The 24789-nt window shown below is 46.8% G+C and overlaps 1 protein-coding gene across 3 annotated transcripts in view; it reads right to left on the bottom strand.

Moving 5' to 3' along the window:
- Positions 1-24789, bottom strand: part of ATAD2B (ATPase family AAA domain containing 2B) — a 173961-nt gene that overhangs the window by 141204 nt on the left and 7968 nt on the right. For 2 of the 3 annotated variants that reach the window (XM_056564325.1, XM_056564327.1), the window contains exons 2-6: positions 10178-10332; positions 9594-9643; positions 7732-7879; positions 2723-2825; positions 1538-1670 (exon numbers count right to left, since the gene is read on the bottom strand). In XM_056564325.1, the coding sequence (XP_056420300.1) occupies positions 1538-1670; positions 2723-2825; positions 7732-7879; positions 9594-9643; positions 10178-10332 (589 nt within the window). The remainder of the gene's footprint in view (positions 1-1537; positions 1671-2722; positions 2826-7731; positions 7880-9593; positions 9644-10177; positions 10333-24789) is intronic. The other variant, XM_056564326.1, reaches the window with a different exon arrangement.

Here is a 24789-nt window from a genome sequence, read left to right on the forward strand (position 1 = left end):
AGAGGGTGCAAAACGCCACAAAAATGGTCTGAGAAACCAGCAGAAGATTGCCCCTTTTTTGTTTTTGAGAGTGACCTGTCCCGCCTCCAGAGCAGAGGAGAAGGAGGGCAGAACAATGCCCAATCCCCCCAACTCCAAAAAGGCAGGGGAAAAGAAGCAAATACTGTCCCCACTGAAAGTGGTGGTGGTGGGGGACTGAAATACGCTCCCAGTCCCCGTCCAGCAGCACGGCCGCCGGCACCTGTGCGGGGGGAGGATGGTGGAGCCATCTTTTCCCCCGCTATAATGGCTGCTGGATGAGGAGATACAGGGAAACTGCCAGGTCCTGCTCTAAAGGAGAGAGAATGGGGCAGAGCTACGCTCCGAGTCATTGTCTCTCCAGCAACGGGAGACAGAAAGCGGTGCCCGGCTGGGAAGGGACCAGCGGGCTGGAGGACTACGGTCCAAAAAACCAGGGAGTTAGAGGAAACAGCCTCTGACATCCCAGGTAACACCAATGACCCCTGCAGCGCGCCGAGTCCGGAGGGCTCACTGCGGGGAGCAGAGGGGCGGAGCTAAGCTCTGTAGTAGAGGCACAGAACCTTCCTTGTTGGGCGCTCCTAAGGCAGCGCCACCAGAGCAGGTAGAGAGTCAGCCCGCCGTTGACCCTCAGAATCCCGCTCTGAAGCAGGGAAAAAGAGGGGCGGCGTTACCTGCAGCCATAATGGCTCCCGCCGGTTGGCACAGCGCCGGAGGAGCGGAGAGCCGTGACTGTAGAGGAATAAGTACAGGGAGCTGCCGCAACAGCCGGCGGCTGCCCTGACACCGAAACGGCAGGCGAGACTTCCAGTGGGGGTCCCAACCCTAATAAAGATAAGCCAATTACCCCTGAAATTGCCCCTAGCCAAAAGAGATATTAACCCCTTAAGTCCTGTTCCGGGAGGAGGAGGGGGGGGGGGGGGGGAAACATACTCACCCGTCCATCTGCATATACTCACCAATCTTCACATACACACCTAGAGATGTCTTCAGCCAGCTTTTTAGTCACCTGCATCATGTCAGGCTGCGACAGCGGGACGAACAGGGAAAATAAGGGGACCTGGACCCAAGGTGCAACTCCAGGCATTGGCAGGAAGGGGTTAAGGGTGCATACTTTTATGTCCCGTGCCCCTTAGCTGCATATGGGGGAACAGGTAGCGCCATGCTCCTGAACCCCCCCCCAAATCATTTAAAAAAATACCAGGTCTGGGGAGCTCCCAGACCTGTGTCTTGCCTCCTGCTGACATTAGCTAAAAACTGATTACCTCACTTCCAGTGGGTGGGTATATCCTGCCAGGGAGGAGCAGACTTTTTTTTCCAATTGTCAGCGCCTCCTAGTGGCAAGAGCATATACCCATCAGTATAGGTGTCACCCAATGAAGAAGCGACCGAGAAACACTGTTTTGCACATGCTCAGAACACAAGCTCTAGGGCAGGACACAAAGCAATTAAACCATTAAAAAACAGCAAACAAAATGCCAAAAGGCGCTCCTTAACAATAAGAAAACATGCAAGAGACCTTCAGAAACCTCCTCCTCTTCTTCCTCCTCTTCTCCCTCACTGGACTCTTCATGCCGAGTTTTGATGGGGTAGCTGTTCCTTCTCAGGCTTTTCCTCCTCCTCTTTACACGGGAGTACATGTCCATGTTCTCCTGTAACACAGGCAAATGATACACTAAGTTCTTGAGCCTTATTCCCATCACCTAATTGATACAAAAATCTGGACAGAAGGATATGGGCATAAGTCTGACCGCTATTGTCCCTGACTCCTGCACTGATATGCTTGTTTAGCTCAGCTATTTTTTGGAAGGTGGTAAGTTAGTTGGCCGTTTCTGGTGCAGCTTATCTTGGGGATAAATAGGGCTGCAATTTACGATTATTTGTAAAAATTGATTAGTTTGTCGATTATTTGGTTTGATTAATCGGATAAAAACTGGGATTAGGGGATCGGGGAAGGGTTAAAGGCAATGGGAGACAGAGGGAAATTTAGGGGCAGACTGAGGGGCTAAAATGCAAGAAAATTAGTAAGAATAGTAGGTGTACTGTAACTAGGACACGTCCCCGAGCTATGGTCGGACCACTCCTCAATATTGTTGACTGTCAATGTCTCAGGGTGGGAGGCCAGGGAGTGGACTGGGTAGTTGAATGCCTCTTAAAGGATGTGGTACAAAGCCGTGACAGAACACACAATCACAACCCTTATGCGTTCCCATCAGTCCTCTGCAGTAGAAATCCCTTAAATGTGAGATGAGAAAAAGATTTAAGAATTGATGACCGAATTGGCCGTTCAGCCAATCCTCACTGGGGAGCCTCACTGATCCTCAACATGTGGAGAAGAGGGGGGCATCTTTTGCTGGGCTGCTAACTAGTTGCCTTTCCACATCATGTATCAATCAAATATAGGCACTAGAAGACTAAGGGGGAGATTTATCAAAACCTGTCCAGAGGAAAAATTGTTGAGTTGCCCATAGCAACCAATCAGATCGCTTCCATAATTTTTGAAAGAAAGAATAAACTTCACTGGTAAACAAATATTAACGAATACAAAAACAAAGACGTAGACAGACAAATAATGGCTTTATCCCACCACAGGTTTTTTTAGGTTTACTGCTCCCAAACCATTAGACATAATACACCATCTGTGTAATACAAAAGCCCGCTTCAGTATAGCTTTCATTATAGTTCTATTAGATAAAAGACTCACAAATTCTGTGTCTGTCCACATGCGTAGCCGCTCCACCTCTCTGGATTTACTACCCCTCCGGATGTTTATATTGTCCATCTCCTGGAGAACAGCCTCAGCAGTGCTAAGAGAGAAAAAATTACATATTTGCTTCTTCTTCTTTTAGAATTTTACTAAGCACAAAGACAACCCTTCGGGCAATGGTACTCAAATAGCGGACCACGCGGGCCAAGCATCAGGAACTCAAGACACTCTCCAAACATTTTATTTATTTATTTTTAAATCAAGTTAAAACAGATTTGTAAATTACTTCTATTGAAAAACCTTAATCCTTCCAGGACTTATCTGCTGTTACGATACACAGGAAGTTATTTTCTTTATGAATTTCCTTTCTGTCTGACCACAATGCTCTCTACTGACACCTCTGTCCATTTTAAGAACTGTCCAGAGTAGGAGCACAGAGGTGTCAGCAGAGAGCACTTTGGTCAGACAGAAAGGAAATTCAAAAAGAAAAGAACTTCCTGTGGTTCATAACAGCAGCTGATAAGTACTGGAAGGATTAAGATTTTTTTTTTTTTAATAGAAGTAATTTACAAATCTGTTTAAAGGGGTATTCCGGGCTTAACTAATTTTTAACTATCCTTCCCATTATGAAGAATTATGCTAGTTTTACATTTACTTGTTATTCCCCTCTGCCGTTGATTATCTTCTTTTTCATCATTATATGGTCCCCCCCAGGTTTAGCGTTTCCTTTCAGGTCCTGATGACGTTCGTCTCACAATCCTTTGCGGCTCGAGGTCAGCAGCTGGTATCAAGATGACGTTTGCGGTCCATCTGTACGTCCTGACGTGTCTGCGTTCCCTGCATGATTGCCAAGATCAGGGGACGCCAGCACGTCAGGACGTACAGATGGACCACAAACGTCATCAAACGTCATCCGATGCTCGAGGTGGCAGCTGGTATCCGGAGGCTTGGCTATTTCTTGTATTTCCCTGTATTAATGCTGCCTTTATCCTAATTTTACCTAATCTGGTCAGGCCAAACTAGAGGAAGCCAGAGTGGCGGATGCAACACAGGAGCCAGGCCTAGTTTTGTATGTCTATGCATGATGGGAGTTGCAGTTTGCAACCACAGGAGAGTGCACATTGGCACAGTTCCTATGGTGGGGCAGAGCGGCACAGTTCCTATGGTGGGGCAGAGCGGCACAGTTCCTATGGTGGGGCAGAGCGGCACAGTTCCTATGGTGGGGCAGAGCGGCACAGTTCCTATGGTGGGGCAGAGCGGCACAGTTCCTATGGTGGGGCAGAGCGGCACAGTTCCTATGGTGGGGCAGAGCGGCACAGTTCCTATGGTGGGGCAGAGCGGCACAGTTCCTATGGTGGGGCAGAGCGGCACAGTTCCTATGGTGGGGCAGAGCGGCACAGTTCCTATGGTGGGGCAGAGCGGCACAGTTCCTATGGTGGGGCAGAGCGGCACAGTTCCTATGGTGGGGCAGAGCGGCACAGTTCCTATGGTGGGGCAGAGCGGCACAGTTCCTATGGTGGGGCAGAGCGGCACAGTTCCTATGGTGGGGCAGAGCGGCACAGTTCCTATGGTGGGGCAGAGCGGCACAGTTCCTATGGTGGGGCAGAGCGGCACAGTTCCTATGGTGGGGCAGAGCGGCACAGTTCCTATGGTGGGGCAGAGCGGCACAGTTCCTATGGTGGGGCAGAGCGGCACAGTTCCTATGGTGGGGCAGAGCGGCACAGTTCCTATGGTGGGGCAGAGCGGCACAGTTCCTATGGTGGGGCAGAGCGGCACAGTTCCTATGGTGGGGCAGAGCGGCACAGTTCCTATGGTGGGGCAGAGCGGCACAGTTCCTATGGTGGGGCAGAGCGGCACAGTTCCTATGGTGGGGCAGAGCGGCACAGTTCCTATGGTGGGGCAGAGCGGCACAGTTCCTATGGTGGGGCAGAGCGGCACAGTTCCTATGGTGGGGCAGAGCGGCACAGTTCCTATGGTGGGGCAGAGCGGCACAGTTCCTATGGTGGGGCAGAGCGGCACAGTTCCTATGGTGGGGCAGAGCGGCACAGTTCCTATGGTGGGGCAGAGCGGCACAGTTCCTATGGTGGGGCAGAGCGGCACAGTTCCTATGGTGGGGCAGAGCGGCACAGTTCCTATGGTGGGGCAGAGCGGCACAGTTCCTATGGTGGGGCAGAGCGGCACAGTTCCTATGGTGGGGCAGAGCGACTGCAGCTGCTAGGCATGAACAAGGCCGGAGCGTTCAGCTTGGACCTTCACCAACTAAAAACAATTGAGCACCCCTGCCTTAGGGTATGTTCACATAAATACTGTGTATATGAACATACCATTATTCTAGTTTCTCACACAAATAGCCCAAGAGGATAATACCAATGCCATGATAATTCCACTGTTACAACAAAATGCACAAAGATTAAAGATTTTTATAATTTTGGAAAAGGTTTCTAATCCTTTTCTCAAAATAATCACCCTGCCTAATAATTCATTGATTTTGGGGAACAGTTTAAGATGCAAAAGGACTAAAAGGATGGGTCCCCAGTAGTTAGACCTGGACAGACTAATCATATACCTCATTTAATATTAATAAAACATCATTGTGTTAAAACCAATGACCAGTGCTATTCTAAAAGAAAATAAAAAAAAAGAAAAAAAAATTTAAGAATTCAGTCCGTTTCTTGGTAAAATCTAATGGGTAGGGGGCACCTTAAGAATTACATTTACACAAAGAATTTCCACCAAATACAGTGCGAGACAACGTACAGTAATGATCCTGAAGGGATTCTAATCTGTGGAAGTGATGTACTGCTGAGAATCACTTGAAAAAATATAATGAATAAATAAAACAAGCCCTGTACATCACAGGAATATTTCCTTTCATGTTCCGTTCTTAGGAGCAGCGAGGGTTTAGTATGTCTGCTTTTTGTTAATCAAAGCCGTGATGAAGAAAGAACAAAAATTAAATCGATCCCAGTAATCCCTCAGGTCTTCATACAACGAGAGAGAGAACGCTCGCCGGGACGTGTGCAGCGCAGGCTCAGGGGGTAGATCTAGCGTGTCTGAAGTGAATACTTTACTAGGACAAAGGGAATCCAGAGAAGCAATAAAGCTGATTCACACTGCGCCCACAAGGCATGTTTACCATATGCGGAGGGAAAGCTCCCAGGGTATATGGGAAACATGTCCATCGACCACATTACTTGACTTGAGTCCAAAGAGTGTCCTTTTAGCCTTTATTGGGATATTATAAGTCAGGAATATATTCCAAAACTTAAAGCTTTATTAGCACTGTACAGTGGTCCCTCAACATACGATATTAATTGGTTCCAGGATGACCATTGTATGTTGAGTAAACAAGTCTATGGAAAACTAGTAATTGGTTCTGGAGCCCCGGAACCATTGTATGTTGAGTAAACAAGTCTATGGAAAACTAGTAATTGGTTCTGGAGCCCCGGAGCCATTGTATGTTGAGTACATATGTCTATGGAAAACTAGTAATTAGTTCTGGAGCCCCGGAACCATTGTATGTTGAGTAAACAAGTCTATGGAAAACTAGTAATTGGTTCTGGAGGCCCGGAACCATTGTATGTTGAGTAGATATGTCTATGAAAACTGGTAATTGGTTCCGGGACGACCATTGTATGCTGAGTGTATGGGTAGTGTTTAACAGATCAGGGTGCCTACAGCTGTTGCATAACTACAACTTCCAGCATGCTTGTACGGCCACTGACTGCCTGAGCATGCTGGGAGTTGTAATTTTGCAACTGTTGGAGGGACACTGGTTGGGAAACATTGATGTATGGGGTGTATTGTGTGCACTGTATGTGATGTGTGACATCACATACAGTACTGTACTGTAAATACCTGCAGGGAGGACAGAATGTCCCCCATTGTGATCCTGTACACTACAGCTACCCAGTAAGGGGAGGGTTGGGCAGTAAAATGCCCATTGGATACCTGCAGGCTATTAGCTATGGCTGCACTGGGGGGGGGGGGGGGGGGGGGAGGGCCTGCAGGGAGCTCATGGACCTCACAGTGGAGGCCTGCGTGAGTAAAAGGAGGCAGAACGGGGGACATTAAAAGGGTATCCGGCGGCTGCTGAAGCCATTTTTGCAATGACCCGACACACAGAAGCTTCGTATGTTGATGCTGCCTTCAGCAGCTCTGAGAGGCCATCATATGTTGAAAGGATCATATGTCAGGGGACCACTTTATATAATAAACGTGCCCATACACCCCTGTCTATAGAGCCCCATAAATAAGTTCTCTACACCAGGGTTTCCCAACCAGGGTGCCTCCAGCTGTTGCAAAACTACAACTCCCAGCAGCCTTTTGCTGTCCGGGCATGCTTGGAGTTGTAGTTTTGTAACAGCTGTAGGCACCCTGGTTGGGAAACCCTGCTCTCTACAATGGGTGCATGGAAGTGCCATAGAGCAGGAAATAAGCTGAGGCTGGTGGGGGTATCAGGAGTTACATTTCCTGATAATATTATTGTACCCTAGTGATATGCCATTACATTATAGGATGGGAATTAGTGATGAGCAGCATAGGACATATTCCAATTTGCAATATTTTGCGAATATTTTGGCGAATATTCATCTCATATTCGCGAATTTCGCATAATTGCTATATACGTTATCTTTTTTTCTTTTTTTTTCCCATGCGAAAATTCATAATAAAATTCACATAGTGCGCATGCACAATTATATCTTCCACCTAAAAGAAGGGAGGGATGTGTTCAGTCTGGAAGTGCCGATATTCGCAATAAAAAAAAAAAAAACAATATTCATCATTACGAATATATATCACTATATTCTAAATATTCTAGAAATCGCGAAGTGCCGATATTCGCTGTAAAAATTAGCATTTCGAATATTCACGCTCAACACTAACGGGAATAACCCTGGTGGCCTGTAACAGTCGTGTGTGCCTGCAATAATAAGGTGTGCCATTAGAGGGCACTGACTGCCAACTCTTGAGCAGTGTCTTACACCAGATGCCGCTCCACTCACCTGTTCACGAGCTGATCAAACAGCAAACTCTGGTTCAAGCTTTCAAATCGGTTACTCTTCGATCTGCAGCTTCTTCTGACCTCCCGGACTCCATTAATGCAGGTATGGTCAACATTACCCTCCTTCTCCACACGGCGGCTTTTAAGAGCTACGGTGAAATACAAATACACAGAAAGAAAGCAGTGAGAACATTTCTATCATTCCCATCGGTTCTTTGCACGGAATTTCTTCTTACTTCTAATGCAAGGGATAATCATTACCCTGCGCGCCTTAAAGAAATTAGAATAGAAAGGAAATCCAAGAACTATTTTGGGAAGAAATTATTCCACTGGGTCTGAAATCTAGACACATAGACCTAAGTAAAGGTTTTACCACATGCTAAGAAAGTAAAAAAATAAAATAAAGTGCTCTAGGGTGAAGGTGACTAAAACTCCCAGCATTTCCTGACCTCCTTTGGCAAGTTGGGAGTTGCAGTTTCCCCAGCAGCTGGAGATTCACCATATTTTGGTCGGGGCCAATAGCTAGGCCTTGCAAAAAGTAACATCTGTGCACAGGGTAACACTCCACTTATTTAAAGAGTACTTTTCATCAAACTAAGTTTTGATATGTTATAGATTAATCAATAATCAACTACTTTCTAATTGGTTTCCATTTAAAAATGTGCTTTCTTTTATTACTTTTTGGTCCTGTCCACAAGCCTTTGTATACATTTCGGACTCATGCCGGCCTGGCATGAGTCTGAAATCGCAGACAGCTGAGCACAGCGGGAGCGAGCGCTGTGCCATCAGCACAGCAGGGAGCGCTCCTGACTGGCCAGCCGCATCATCAGGGCTCCGTCCCCTGAGGAGGAGAGCAGACACGTGCTGGCCTGATGTCAGTGCAGCGCGGCCCTGCTTCAACAAAGGATCGGGTCTGCCTTTCCCTAGCCTGATCAAGGTCTTCCTATATCAAAAAACTATGGAAGTTTTATAGATTATAGTTTGTAAAGCGGAAGAAGGGCGGAAGAAGGGCGGAAGAAGGGCGGAGGAAGGGCGGAGGAAGGGCGGAGGAAGGGCGGAGGAAGGGCGGAGGAAGGGCGGAGGAAGGGCGGAGGAAGGGCGGAGGAAGGGCGGAGGAAGGGCGGAGGAAGGGCGGAGGAAGGGCGGAGGAAGGGCGGAGGAAGGGCGGAAGAAGGGCAGAAGAAGGGCAGAAGAAGGGCAGAAGAAGGGCAGAAGAAGGGCGGCAATCAGAGTGAGCAGCAGAGATACCTGAAGATAAGGTATTTATCTGTTTTAAGAGAAAATAAAACACAGGGATAGTGTTAATGAGAGTCAGGGACAGCTGGGGAGGAGGATTAGGGAAAGTTTAGTTGATGACAGGTGCTCTTTAAACTGCAGGTTTGCACAAAAAGGGGCAGAAAGCGCTAAGTAACACATGACTGCTAGATCAGACTACATAGCCTTTTATTTGTAGTCTGTAACTAGAGATGAGCGAACTTACAGTAAATTCGATTCGTCACGAACGTCTCGGCTCGGCAGTTGATGACTTATCCTAATTAGTTCAGCTTTCAGGTGCTCCAATGGGCTGGAAAAGGTGGATACAGTCCTAGGAGACTCTTTCCTAGGACTGTATCCACCTTTTCCAGCCCACCGGAGCACCTGAAAGCTGAACTAATTAGGATAAGTCATCAACTGCCGAGCTGAGACGTTCGTGACGAATCGAATTTACTGTAAGTTCGCTCATCTCTATCTGTAACCATGAAGACAAATTGCCCCATGCAGGAACTGAAGACACAAAAAGGTTTACACATTTTATTTTCTCAGTTGGGTATAAAAAAATAAAAATAAACCAGCTGCATAAAAAGGACCAGTAGATATACTCACATAGACTGCTGTGGCTGTTTGGTAAAGTAGCACCGGACTGAGATAATAACCTATGACCAAAACAAAGCGCTGGATTAGTTTCATTCAGTCCAATGTTTTTTTTTGCAACATTTACATAACCGACATTGTAGAGCCCCATTTCTTCTCCGGTTCCGTTCACACTGGTGTCATGAATTCCAATAATGGTTGTGACAGATTTATTATGATCAATTACATGTCTGACCTGGTTGGATTCTTTACTTATAACAGGTTCAGAAGGTGAATTTGTTTTACTGTTCTGTGCCATATAGCAAAGGGAGGATAGCGTGGCTCAGTGCACAGTAGTATAGCAGCCTCTACCAGTCAGATGGCACCTTATTTTTTGGTGCCAGTTCAAGTAATCAGTTGCCCTAATGTGTCATTCAAGTGCAACAACTAACATGGCTGCACATCCAGTGGTCACAACTAAAAAAACTGATCTGATTTATATCAGTAAATAAGTAAAACAATCACTAAACTTTGTCTCCTATAAAATGTGATCCAAAGCCTCAGGTACCGTTCCTACACAAGGTTGTACAACGTCACATGGACTGCGGACTCTTTACCTAGATCTCCTGGTTGACATGCTCCATCCCTCCCGCTGTTTGGCGGCTCGAGGTTTTGGGCTCTCTTTCCGGACAGGCTCAGCATGGTTACAAGCTCGCTTGGCTGGAGGAGATAACTGGCTGTCACTCAAGCTGGCGTCACTGCAGACCTCTTTCTGTAAAGCAAAGAAAAATGCATTGCAGGATTGTATTTCACTATAAAAATAAAAGGCATTTTCTAGGCAGAAACAGTCCTTAAAGTGGAATTCCCACTTTTATGAAGTGGTGGCATATCCGACCGACATGCCAACACTATTATCACTGGAGGTCTGACGTCTGGGTCACCACTGATCCTAAGAATGATAGGGCCACAGTTCTGGTATAGCATTACTGCTCATTCCCTATGTAATGCTGAGCACAATCTGTCCGGAAGAGCAACTGTGCGGAGAAAATTCAGAACTAGTACTGCGGTCACATCATTTTAAGAATTGGTGGGGTCCCAGGGGCCTGCGTCCCCATCATTCTCTATCTGTGTTCTGATCATTGCCAAGAGGATTTTGAAGAGAATCTATTTGTGTCATGCATGGAATAGTGCAGCGTTTCCCAACCAGGGTGCCTCCAGCTGTTGCAAAACACTGGACTAGTGAATTACCATCTTTAAAAAAAATAGTTTTTTCCTACATTTTCACCCAAACATTTCAGCAGATTTTTTTTTTCTTTTAAAGGGGTTATCCACCATAAGGTGATTTATGTACCTGCAGAATTACAGTAATGGACATGCTTTGGAAGGATCTGCGCTTGCCTTGGGGCTAAATGGCTATGTGGTGAAATTACTATAACACTGAGGTTAGCTTTTTGTTAAGTGGCTATTTCCTGTTGGAGTTTGTTTCCTCAAACTACAAGTGCCGTGATTTCTTGTTTGTAAGTGTGAGGTCACCTTTCTCCCTCCCACACATCAGCCAACCCACCCACTGAAATACACCTGTGATCCCTTCAATGCAATAGACCAGTGTTTTCTAACAGGGTGCCTCCAGCTTTTGGAAAACTAAAATTCTTGCAAAATGATCTCCCTTCCACCCAATAGTCGCTCCTCCCATTGAAGCAAAGACAGGCTCCACCTGAACACCTGACTACTGTTATAATGTCTCGGGCCACACTGCAACCTGGGAAAACCTGAGATGACAGTCATTTTGTATGCTGTTAAAAATTATACATATATGGGGGGGCGTGGCCTGGAGCTTGGTATGAGTGGTTGCACAAAGACTTTTGTAAGGAAGAATGGGCGAAGATACCTCAAACAAGAATTGAAAGACTCTTGGCTGACTACAAAAAGGGTTTACAGGCTGTGATACTTGCCAAAGGGGGTACAAGATATTAACTCTGCAGGGTGCCCAAACTTTTGCAGACGCCATTTTTTTGTTTATTGTTATTTTGAAAGTGTAAATGATGGAAATAAAATCTAACTTTTGTTGACATATTATAAGAATGTCTAATCTGTAATTTGATGCCTTTTGGAGATTTTTCCATCTTTCCTTGGCTTCTTTATGCACATTAATACAAATTTTTACCTGGGGTGCCCAAACTTTTGATCCCCACAGTACCTGCTGTGGCTTTGACTGCTCCTGCTAATCCGGGACTTGTGATCCAACGCTGCTGCTTAGTGACTCTCCCTCCTCTGATGCGTGGTCACATGCACTGTTGCTGAATATCCTCTGCTGCTGTGCTATTGTGTATACTGCTTGGTTGGGATCACTCCCTTATTCTCCCGACTTCTGCCCTCAGTCCCTTTCCTATCGTAGTATTGTCCCTTCTCTTTGCTTTGCCCATGTGAATTAACCTCCCTCCCCTCTGCTTCTTCCTTCCCTCTCTTCTGTTCTTCCTCCTCTTCCCTCTGCATCCTTTTTCTTGTCTCTGGTCTCTCCCTTCTTTTTCTCCTCTTGTCATCCTTTCTCCCTTGCACCTACTCTTCTACCTCCCTCTCTTCCCCCTTCTTTCCTTCCTTCCTTCCTCGTCCCCTCTTTTTTCCCTCCTCCTCCTCCTCCTCCTCCTCTTCTTCCCTCTTCCTCCCATGTCTCCCCGTCCTCTCACTTTTTCATTTCTTTCTCTTCTGGTTTCTTCTTTCTCTCCTTGGCCTTTCTCCTCTCCTTTTTGTCTCTGAGAGTTCTTATGTGTCACTGCAGGCTCTCCCCACTAGATGGAGCCATAACTACAGGGAAACCTCCTCTGTATGCTGTTCTTCACAGTATGTTTGTTCTTTCCTTTTGTTACCTGATCGTTTCTCTGGTCAGTGGGTCCTACCCATTCTATACCCACATTATTTTTTGTTACCCATGATGCTATGTATGTGTCACGGTCCTTAATATTCACTTTTTATGCCTATGCTGCCGCTGATTTTATGTTACTCCTTTATGACTGTGTAGGGTTATGGCATCTTTAAAAAGGTACTTTCATGGAATGTGAGGGGGCTGGGGGTCAGCTAAAAAGAGATTGTTAGTTTTTACAGAAATACATAAAACTTAACCCTCAGATTATTGTCCTTCTGGACACTCATATGACAGCAGATAGAGTTAATTTACTTATTCGCCCCTGGGTACAGTGGCCGCAGAACACATTCCACACCTTTTCCCGGGGAGGTATCTGTTCTTGTGCATAGGTCTGTAAGATGGGAGCCCACCCTTGTCCGTAAAGACCCGCATGGGAGATTAATTTTCATACATGTAATAGTCCTTATGTCTTTCTTTTTGTATATGAACCCCCACCTGCTACTCTGGATACTGGCAATTGCTTTTGCTGCTGGCTACCCCAATGCCTCCACTTTGTGTATTGGCGACTTTAATTTGGTACCCGTCCCGATGTTAGAGAGACATAACCCTCGGGACCCCCCCAGGTCTCGGGACCTCACTCCACCCCGCTCTCCTCACTTTTCGATTACTCCCCCTAGTGCGTTTCACTCCTCATGTCTGGCTCCTCGGGCCCTAGGAGGTGGAAAATTCCCCCATTTTGGTTGGAGCTCATTGGGGAGAATGATCGGATCCCGGACCAACTACAAGTATTTTTGCAACATAACTCACTTGAGGGCTCGCCTATGAAGGTGTCTTCTCTCTACAATCTCCTACAATAAGAAGGACACTTCTAGGTGGGAGGTGGAGCTGGCTGGCAAGTGTCCAGAGCTGGAGTCAGCTTATATCTCGGACCCTTCCGAGACTAATAAGCAGGTGTGACTCTCTATGGGCCACTTTCACATGGTTCACTTGAATGACAAAATGAATAGGAAATAATTCTTTATGAAGCAATTTTACCTTTAACATGGGAATCAATCTAGCAAATTGTTAGCGTACTTTGGCAGCATACTGCCGGCACCTCCTATCCTTAAAGGGGTTCTCCAGTGCTTACACATCCTATCCCCTATCCCCGCCTGATCGCGGGAGTCCCGCAGGTGGGGACGCCCGTGATGATGCACGCAGCACCCCGTTTGTAATCAGTCCCCGGAGCGTGTTTGCTCCGGGTCTGATTACCGGCGACCACAGGGCCAGGGGAGTGTGACGTCACGCCTCCGCCCCCGTGTAACGTCACGCTCCGCCCCTCAATGCAAGCCTACGGGAGGGGCATGACAGCTATCACGCCCCCTCCCGTACGCTTGCATTGAGGGGCGGAGCGTGACGTTACACTGGGGCGGAGGCGTGACGTCACACTCCCCTGGCCCTGTGGTCGCCGGTAATCAGACCCGGAGCAAACACGCTCCGGGGACTGATTACAAACAGGGTGCTGCGTGCATCATCACGGGCGTCCCCAGCTGCCAGATGTGTAAGCACTGGAGAACCCCTTTAAGATTAGAGCCTGAGATGGCTCCTTGCTGGTGGACAGCTCTAACATTGCCGGCCGGTTCGTCTAAGGTGAGATAGCCCTGATTTTCCCACCTGCTCTGCTGAGAATCGTGATTTGCTAGATTCTCCCCTCACCTTGCTTGACCTGCAATATGCCGTTTCTGACATGGCCAAAGGCAAATCTCCTGTACCGGATGGTCTCCCTCTGGAGGTCTACCTTTGGTACTCTGAAACGCTCCTGCCGGCGCTCCTAGAAATGTTTACAGTGGCATTTAGGGAGGGGGCTTTTCCCCCCTTGTACAATGTTAATATTGTAGTTCTTTTAAAGCCAGATAAGGACCCTACAGATTGTGGCTCCTATCACCCTCTCTCTTTACTAAACTTGGATTATGAATGTTTTGCTATAGTGCTGGCCAACCGCCTGAATAAAGTGATTCTATCCATCATTCACCCAGACCAGTCCGGTTTTATGCCGGGCAAATAGACTTCAGATGACATCAGAAGGGTGCAGGTGGATGTCCTGGTGGGAGTAGCTTATCATGGGGACTGGGCCTTGGCGTCTGTGTTGTGTAGTCTGCTGGTGGTCTTCACATTAATAGGGACTCCTCCCATGATCTACCCACTAATATGTTACGCCATTGTTGCCTTATATACGGGACAGATTCCACCTGTGGGAATCTCTCCCTCTAGCTGTAGCGGGACGTATTAACCTGATTAAATTAATCATTTTGCCTAAGTGCTTATTCATATTGGAACATGCTGCTGTTCCTGTCCCAAAGTCCTTTTTTACTACCTTGCATTCTTTATTTACCCCCTTTATTTGGGGCCCTAATAGACACAAAAGTAAACCGACTCCAGCGTCCGAAGTTGGCGGCAGGGGCAGCTCTGCCAGATTTTAATTTATACTATTTAGCTGCCAATTATGATATTTACAACACTGGGTACTTCCAGATCCCATGCCTGGTGCGAAGTGTACTTGCTAGATATGTCCAACCCCCCCTCTCTTCATCCCTTATTGGAGGGTCCTCCCGCAGGAGATTTGCTCCCTCTACATAAAGTGGCCATTCTGGTGTGGAGGGCCGCCAAGTAGATTCACTTGTTCACTGATGTCCCATCTGACCTGCCCTTATGGCATAATCCTCATCTCTCCCAGTTATCTCCCCGTACTCTGAATTCTGGTCAGGGTGTGGTGTGACTATGCTGGAGCATCTATTTGAGGATGGTGTGTTGCGTTCCTTTCTTCAACTTCAAGCAGTTTTGGTGTACCTAGGGAGGCATTTTACAAATCCCTTCAACTGCGCCATGCCACGGGTACTGGACCTTTATCTCCTCCTACCCTCTAATTGGTGTGTTGCGGTCACAGGATTTCTGGAAACAACTAACATGTGACGCTGGGTTCACATGACGTTTTTGCCATACTGCTTTCAATCACTTTTTCTAAAGAAAACCCTATGGAAACAAAAAAGGATGGAACAGTATGGGAAAAAGTAAACCATATGCCTTTTTAAACCATACACTGTTTTTAAAGTGCATACAGTTCCGTCCGTTTTTATAAATAAATTTAAAAAATGCCCCGCCCCATTGCGGCCCCCACGGCCAGGGTCCACACTACTTCTGGCTCCTGCTGCGTCACGCTGTGCGCAATGACGAGTGACGTGACACGACGTCACCGTCAGTGCGCACAGTGACAGCTCAGGAGGACGCCACCGGAGCCAGATGTAGAGTGGACCCCGGGAACAGGTAATTATAAAACCTGGGGATGGGGGAGGCAATGGGACCGTGGCAGTGCGGTGGGTCGGTGGGGGGGGGAGGTCACGGTGCGGTGGGGCAGTAGGGGGCGCGGAGTGGTACGCCCGGGGGGGGGGGGGGGGTTACGCGGTGGCGGTGATAGGACTCAGGAGGACCCCCAGAAAGGCAGGGGGAGAGAAGCGGGTGGCGGCGGCGGTCTATGGCACTGCAAAAGCCTCTGCAGTTCATTGATTTAAAGCGCCCGCTTTAAATCAATTATCTGCAGCGGTATCGCGGGGAGATAAATAGCCGATAACTTATACCGGAATATCGGTATAAGTTATTGGCTATCGGCCCTAACCTCCACAGATTATCGATATCGGCCCTAGAAAAAAGATATCGTCGATCCCTACTGTTTCCCCTATGGAACTGTATACATGTGCGTTTCCCATTGACGTCCATGTTAAAAAAAAAACATAAGCGGTTGCAGTACGGTTTTTAAACTGGAGTCAAAACCGTGGTTGACCACCGTACTGCAACTTCATACTTTTTTTTTTAACATGGACGTCAATGGGAAACACACATGTATACTGTTTTTACTTTGCACATTTGCCTTTGCATCCTAAAGTCCCCACCCAACACCCCTCCCATTAACAATTGACAACATTTTCAAAAATGTATGGGTTTTTATTTTTTATTTTATTTTTTTTAACGGACAGAACTGTATGCACTTTTAAAAACACATACGGTTTACTTTTCCCCATACTGTTCCATCCCGTTTTTTTCCCCATACGGTTTTCTTTAGAAAAACTGATTGAAAACAGTATTGCAGAAACGTGATGTGAACCCAGCCTAACGGACCTAACAGGCTCCTTTCACACTATGAAAAGGACCCGTTATATAACACCCGTTATAAAATCGCGGGCGATCGCGGGGTAAAATGGCCATTAGAAAAGCCCTAACTTACGTTAGTAAATCCCATTATATAATCCCATTGGGATTGTTCAAATACACGTTTTAAGCGTTCTCGCCCGTCATTCATAACGCATGTTATTTTGGGATGGGAGATGGTAGCGGGAGAAATAGTGCATGCAGTACCTAATTTGTATATACTTACTTGAGGACATCAAAATCTGTGCAAAGGAAAAGTTGCCCAGTTGCCAATAACAACCAATCAGATCGCTTCTTTCATTTTGCAGAGGCCTTGTTAAAAATTAAAGAAGCGATCTGATTGGTTGCTATGGGCAACTGGGCAACTTTTCCTCTCCACATATTTTGATAAATCTCCCCCACTATGTCTACCTTGCTATACACTATGTCTACCTTGCTATATTGCGAGCTCTCTCAGCGGCAGCAGCTTAAGGTTTCCTTGATTCGTGCATAACTTTATCATTATATATCGTATTTCCTTTATGGGTATACTCTCACCTAGTGCCTTAAAGGGGTACTCCGCCCCTAGACATCTTATCCCCTATCCAAAGGACAGGGGATAAGATGTCAGATCGTCGCGGTCCCGCTGCTGGGGACCCAGGGGATCGCTGCTGCAGCACCCCGCTATCATTACTGCACAGAGCGAGATCGCTCTGCACGTAATGACGGGCAATACAGGGGCCGGAGCATCGTTAAGTCACGGCCCCGCCCCCGTCAATACAAGTCTATGGGAAGGGGGCGTGGCAGTCGTCACACCCCCTGCCATAGACTAGCATTAAGGGGACGGACCGTGATGTAATGAGGGGCGGAGCCATGGAGTCACGCTGCTCCGGCCCCTGTATCGCCCGTCATTACGCACAGAGCGAACTCGCTCTGTGCAGTAATGATGGCGGGGTGCCACAGCGGCGATCCCAGGGGTCCCAAGCAGCGGGACCGTGGCGATCTAACATCTTGTCCCCTATCCTTTGGATAGGGGATAAGATGCCAGGGGCGGAGTACCCCTTTAAGAGAATAAAGGACCTATGTTTATGTTTTTGACTTCATGACACCTGCGGGTGCTTGTTACGTTTACAACTGTAAATCGCCTCGCTCACTTGTGTTACTTTTTACCACTGTCTGCTGTCTCCGGCAGCGTAAAGCCCGTTATTTTAGGATCGAGAAAAGCCGGAGAAAAAAAATAGTGCTTGCACCGTTTTGTCCCATTTTTTTTCTCCAAAAATAATGGCTGTTCTTGAATACAATGGGTCCATTGGGACCAGTTATTTGCCGGTATGCTCCTGCAAAATTACGGCCGGCAAAATGCAAAAAAATATATATCAAAAGAGGGAGTTTGCCGGAGCATACCGGCAGTGTGAAAGGGGCCTTAGTTGGTTAGGCTACTATGTCATCCCTGGATTTTGTATGCCCTTGCCTACCTTTGTCTTCTGTAATGCCGAAGGTTTTTTATTTATTTTTTTCAATAAAACTAATTTTAAAAAAAATAATTTAAAATAAAAATTTCGAGACCAAGGTAAAGACTTATGGACTACACAAAAAAAAAAATTCCCCAAATACCCCCTTAATATGTATAGGTACCTTTAGGCCATTGTTTCCCAACCAGGATGCCTCTAGCTGTTAGAAAACCACAACACCCAGCATGCCCGGACAGCCAACGGCTGTCCGAGCATGCTGGGAGTTGTGGTTTTCCACAATTTTCTATTAAAAGAGCCAAATGGGCAGGTTAATGGAGGATATAAAGTTGATGTGACCTTTATGTACATGCGCATGTATATGAATGTTATCCACTGTTCCCTGTTAAGACGTTCTGAAAACCATGTGAGTGAGTGACATGCCAGTTGTCTCCAAACTGTGGACCACCACGTTGAAAAACTACAACTCCCAGCATGCCTGGACTGCAAAGTAAGGATCGACCGCTATACCGGTCGGGCCCCTCCCCGACCCTCCAAGTCAATAAATTTTTTTTGACTTACCCGTAATGGGGGTGGCCCGGGCCATCCATCCTTCCTGTAGTGTCCGGCGGCATTCCGGGTGGAGAGTGAACCGGTCCGGGCTGTCCTTCTCCGGGGGTCCTCTACTCCCCTCCGGGCAGGCTCCGGCCTAGTACGCTGCATAGACGCCGCTACGCCGTGACGTCAGGAGCATCACTGGGCACGGGCGTCACTGCGCAGCGGCGTCTATGCTGCATTACTAGGCCGGAGCCTGCCCGGAGTGGAGAAGAGGACCCCCGGAGAAGAAGGACAGCCCGGACCGTTCACCCTCCACCCGGAATGCCGCTGGACACTACAGGAAGGATGGATGGCCCGGACCACCCTGACAGGTAGGGGGAGAGAAGTGGGTGGCAGCGGCGATCTCTGGCACCGCAAAAGCCACCGCAGTGCATTGATTTAAAGCGCCTGCTGTAAATCAACGATCTGCAGCGGTGTCGCGGGGGGATAAATAGCCGATAACTTATACCGGAATATCGGTTTAAGTTATCGGCCCTAACCTCCACCGATTATCGGTATCGGCCCTAAAAAAACAATATCGGTCGATCCCTACTGCAAAGCCAAAGACAGGAATGGCTTGTACAGAGGTACCCCACCCGAAAACTCAAAGCTGTGGTTACACAACTGGGGCTACAGTCAGACCACTGGCGGTGGGTATCAGCTGTAGTATACCTTACTTTACATTTTTTATTTACAAATACATCAAGAGTCGGTAAGGGGTTAATAGATTATGGTCTTTCGCCCTCCTTCCTCCCCCCCATAGACTGCCTTGTAGTATGAAGTGTGGCGTCATCTGCTTACACAACCCTGCAGGCCGTCTGCTTTCTGGCAGAGGGAAGGGATTTACTACTTCACGGCTGGAGAGCTGGTACACAATGCTGCTGACATAGCGACGACGTTGGGGTAAATTTTATGTAAATGAACTTTGCAGAGATTTATCTTTAGTACTTGGATCGGGAGATAATGCAGTTTATCTTATACTAAGACAGAAGTCTACAGAACACTGACCGTCCAGCTGCTACAAAACTACTCAGCATCTGAACTTTGACTAAAGTCTATGGGAATCTTAAAGCGGTACTCCGGTGGAAAACTTTGTTTTTGTTTGTTTTTGTTTTTTTAAATCAACTGGTGCCAGAAAGTTAAATAGATTTGTAAATTATTTCTATTAACAAATCTTAATCCTTCCAGTACTTAATAGCTGCTAAATACTACAGAGGAAATTCTTTTCTTTTTTGTGTTGTCCACAGTGCTCTCTGCTGACATCTCTGTCCATTTTAGGAACTGTCCAGAGCAGCGTATGTTTGGCTATGGGGATTTTCTCCTACTCTGGCAAGTTCTTAACCCCTTAGGCTAGGTTCAGACAACGGAATTTCTGCCGGAATTTTCGTTTTGAAATTTCCGGCAGAAATTCCGCTTACTATAATGCATAGTGCAGTGAATGGTTTTCCGTTCACAAATTAACACTTCGGAATTTGTGAAGCGGAAAATCCAGATGGAAAATCCGCTACAAAATTTCCGCCTGAAGAAAGGGGTTGCTCTTTCTTCAGGTGGAAATCCTAGCGGAACACATAGCAGTCTATAGGAGACTGCAATGTCCGCGCAGTCCTAGCGCCAACTAATTCAGTCGACACAGGCGGAACTCGGAATCTCCGGGCAGAAATTTTCTGCCCGGAGATTCCGTAGTCTGAACCTAGCCTTAAGGACCAGGGGGTTTTCCGTTTTTGCACTCTCATTTTTTCCTCCTTACCTTTAAAAAATCATAACTCTTTCAATTTTGCACCTAAAAATCCACATGGCTTATTTTTTGTGCCACCAATTCTACTTTGTAATTAAATCAGTCATTTTACCCAAAAATCTATGACGAAACAGAAAAAGAAAAATCACTGAGAAACAAAATTGAAAAAAAAAAAACAACATAAAAAAACGCTTTTTTGTAAATTTTGGGGCTTCTGTTTCTACGTAGTACATTTTTCGGTAAAAATGACACCTTCTCTTTATTCTGTAGGTCCATACAATTAAAATGATCCCCTACTTATATAGGTTTGATTTTGTCGTACTTCTGGAAAAAAATCATAACTACATGCAGGAAAATGTATACGTTTAAAATTGTCATTTTCTTACCACTCTAACTTTTTTATTTTTCCGCGTATGGGGCGGTATGGGGGCTCATTCTTTGCGCTGTGATTTGAAGTTTTCAGAAGTATCATTTCTGTATTGATCGGACTTTTTAATCGTTTTTTATAAATTTTATATAAAAAGTGACCAAAAATACACTATTTTGGACTATGGAATTTGCGCCTATGCCATTGACCGTGCGGTTTAATTAACAACAGATTTTTATGATTCGGACATTTCCGCACGCGGTGATACCACATATGTTTATTTACACAGTTTTTTTTTTTTATGGGAAAAGGGGGTGATTCAAACTTTTATTAGGGAAGGGGTTAAATGATCTTTTTTTCACTTTTTTTTGCAGTGTTATAGCTCCCATAGGGACCTATAACACTGCACACACTGATCTTTTACATTGATCAGTGGTTTCTCATAGGAAACCATTGCTCAATGGTTCTGTCGCTTGACTGCTCATGCCTGGATCTCAGGCACTGAGCAGTCATTTGGCGATCGGACACCAGGAGGCAAGGTAAGGGACCCTCCTGCTGTCTTTACAGCTGTTGGGGATGCGGCAATTTCACTGCGGACATGCCGAACAGCCCCCTGAGCTAACCGGCAATGATTTACTTTCACTTTAGACGCGGCGTTCAATTTTGAACGCCACGTCTAAAGGGTTAATAGCAACGGGTCCCGACCCTTGTTAGAGGCCGGGCCCGACCCGCCATGACCCGCTTATAGAACACGAGCGGACTCAGGGCGTACAGGTACGCCCTTGGTCCTTAACAGGTTAAAATGGACAGAGATGTCAGCAGAGAGCACTGTGGTCATGATGTCCGCAGAGAGCTCTGTGTTCCAAAAAGAAAACCATTTCCTCTGTAGTATTCAGCAGCTAATAAGTATTGGAAGGATTAAGATTTTTTTAATAGAAGTAATTTACAAATCTGTTTAAATTTTCTGGCACCAGTTGATTTAAAAAAAAATAAAGTTCTCCACCGAGTACCCCTTTAAAGGAGTTCTGAAGTAAAACATAACTTATCCCTATCCAAAGGAAAGGGTATAAGTTATAGATCATGGGGGTATGACTGCTGGGACCCCGCCACAAACTTCTAAATGGGGCCCCGGCAGTCTGCTGGAAGGGGGCATGTCGACCCCCCACACTGAGCGGCGGCCGTCATTCCCCCTCCATGTATCCCATAGAGCAGTGTCTCAAAACCAGGTTGCCTCCAGCTGTTGCAAAACTACAACTCCCAGCATGCTGGAAAGCCAACAACCATATTTTACATTATGCTGTAACTTTTTAGATCAGATGGAGAAATCTTGAGTAATACCAGATGGGGAGACATCAGAGTCCTAAGGTAAAGTTGGGCACTGATAGTCTGTATAACATTGTTTAGTGTTGTGTCTACTCAAAATAACTCAGCAGCCAGTAATGTCTAAACCTTGGCCACAGAAGCAAGGACACCCCTAAGTGTAAATGTCCAAAGTGGGCCTAAAGTGTCAATATTTTGTGTGGCCACCATTATTTTCCAAAGGATAGGGGATAAGATGTCTGATCGCGGGGGTCCCACCTCTCAGGCAGCACCGACCTGTCTCAGTTACATGTAGTGCTGGAGGCTTCATGTCTGAAGCCTCATGACCACGGGGCCGGAGTATCATGACATCACACCCCGCCCCCTCAATGCAAGCCTATGGGAGGGGGCGTGACGTCATGATACTCCGGCCCTGTGGTCATGAGGCTTCAGACACGGAGCCTCCAGCACTACATGTAACTGAGACAGGTGGGTGCTGCCTGAGAGATTGCAGGGGTCCCCAGTGGGGGACCCCCACAATCAGACATCTTATCCCCCCCTAACTTTTGTATAGGGGATAAGATGTCTTAGGGCCTGATTCTGGTTGGTAAAACTGATATAGGAGGTAAGGGGCAGATTGTTTAGCAAACTTACATATGGAAAGAACCACACAACTTTTTCTGGAGCATACAGCATCTGATAAGTACTGGAAGTAATTTACAAATCTGTATAACTTTCTGGCACCAGTTCATTTTTTATTTATTTACATAGTTACATAGTTAGTACGGTTGAAAAAAGACATATGTCCATCAAGTCCAACCAAGGAATTGAAGGGTAGGGGTGTGGCGCGATATTGGGGAAGGGATTTTATATTTCTTTATAAGCATTAATGTTATTTTGTTTCAGGAATGTATCTAACCCTGTTTTAAAGCTGTTCATTTTTCCTGCTGTGACCAGTTCCTGAGGTAGACTGTTCCATAAATTCACAGTTCTTATGGTAAAGAAGGCGTGTCGCCCCTTTAGACTAAACTTTTTCTTCTCCAGACGGAGGGAGTGCCCCCTCGTCCTTTGGGGGGGTTTAACCTGGAACAGTTTTTCTCCATATTTTTTGTATGGGCCATTAATATACTTATATACATTTATCATATCCCCCCTTAAACGTCTCTTCTCAAGACTAAACAATTGTAACTCCTTTAATCGCTCCTCATAGCTAAGATGTTCCATGCCCCATATTAGTTTAGTCGCGCGTCTCTGCACCCTTTCCAGCTCCGCAGTGTCCCTTTTATGGCCTGGTGACTGTTTTCCAGCGGAGTACCCCTATAAACCTCCTGGGCATGGAGTTCACAGAGAGGTTGTCACCGGAGTCCTCTCTCCCTGCTCCATGAAGACATCACAGAGCTGCTGGATGTTATACACCTTGTGCTCCCCCACGTTCTGTGTGAGGAGACCCCACAGATGCTCAGTAGGGTTTCAGTCTGGAGACATTCTTGGTCAGTCCATCACCCTCAGCTTCTATAGCAAGACACATGTCACAGAACATGTTGGCATTCATGGTTCCCTCGAAGAACTGAAGCTCCCCAGTGCCAGCAGGCGAAGACCATGACAGATTTGTAAATGACTTCTATTTAAATACTGTATCTTAATCCTTCCAGTACTTATTAGCAGCTGTATGCTACAGAGGAAATTCTTTTCGAATTTCTTTTTTTGTCTTGTCCACAGTGCTCTCTGCTGACACCTCTGTCTGTGTCATGAACTGTCCAGAGCAGCATTGGTTTGATATGGGGATTTTCTCCTGCTCTGGACAGTTCCTGAGACAGACAGAGGTGTCAGCAGAGAGTAGGGCTGGGCAGTATACAGGTTCATATCGAATACTGAATTTTTTGGGCTGCACAATATAAATTTTTCCCCATAACGCAATACCGGATGGGCCCCTCCCCCTCGGGAATGTATTATCAGCCCAGCGCAGCGCTGTCCCCACATCGGGGAACTAACCCTATGTTACCCGCCAGCGCTGTTCTGCCCGCCCAATTAATGATCAGCCCAGCGGGGTACTACTCAGATGTCAAGCACTGCCCTCCTCCTCTTTGTTGGGGGCCGCCGGGCGCTGGAACTCACTATACGCCAGTGGTCTCCAACCTGCGGACCTCCAGCTGTTGCAAAACTACAACTCCCAGCATGCCCGGACAGCCAACGCTGTCCGGGCATGCTTGGAGATGTAGTTTTGCAACAGCTGGAGGTCCGCAGGTTTGAGACCACTGCTGTACGCTGTATCCCTATGCCCGAGCTGCTTCGCTCTGGGTCTGATTACTGTCAATCACGGGGCCGAAGCATTGTGACGTCATGCCTCCGCCCCCGTGTGCCGTCACGCTCCGCCCTCTCAATGAAAACCTATGGGAGAGGGTGCGACAGCTGTCACGCCCCCTCCCATAGACTTGCATTGAGGGGGAGGGGCGTGATGTCACACAGGGGCGGAGTTGTGACGTCACAATCTTCCGTTCCCGTGGTCGGGAGCCAGAACCTCCAGCGCTGCCGGAAGCAGATACAGGTGGGTGCTGCATGCTATATTGTGGGGGTCCCCAGTGGCGGGACCCCCGCGATCAGGCATCTTATCCCCTATCCTTTGGATAGAGGATAAGATGTCTAAACGTCGGAGTACCCCTTTAACTTTTGTAAAGTTCTACATTGAAATACACTAACCAGCCTCTACTCTGACAACAATGGCTGATAACAGGGAACAGTAACAAAAACATATATAATACAGGCTG

Source organism: Hyla sarda, chromosome 3, assembly GCF_029499605.1.
Source record: "Hyla sarda isolate aHylSar1 chromosome 3, aHylSar1.hap1, whole genome shotgun sequence".
NCBI lineage: Eukaryota > Metazoa > Chordata > Amphibia > Anura > Hylidae > Hyla > Hyla sarda.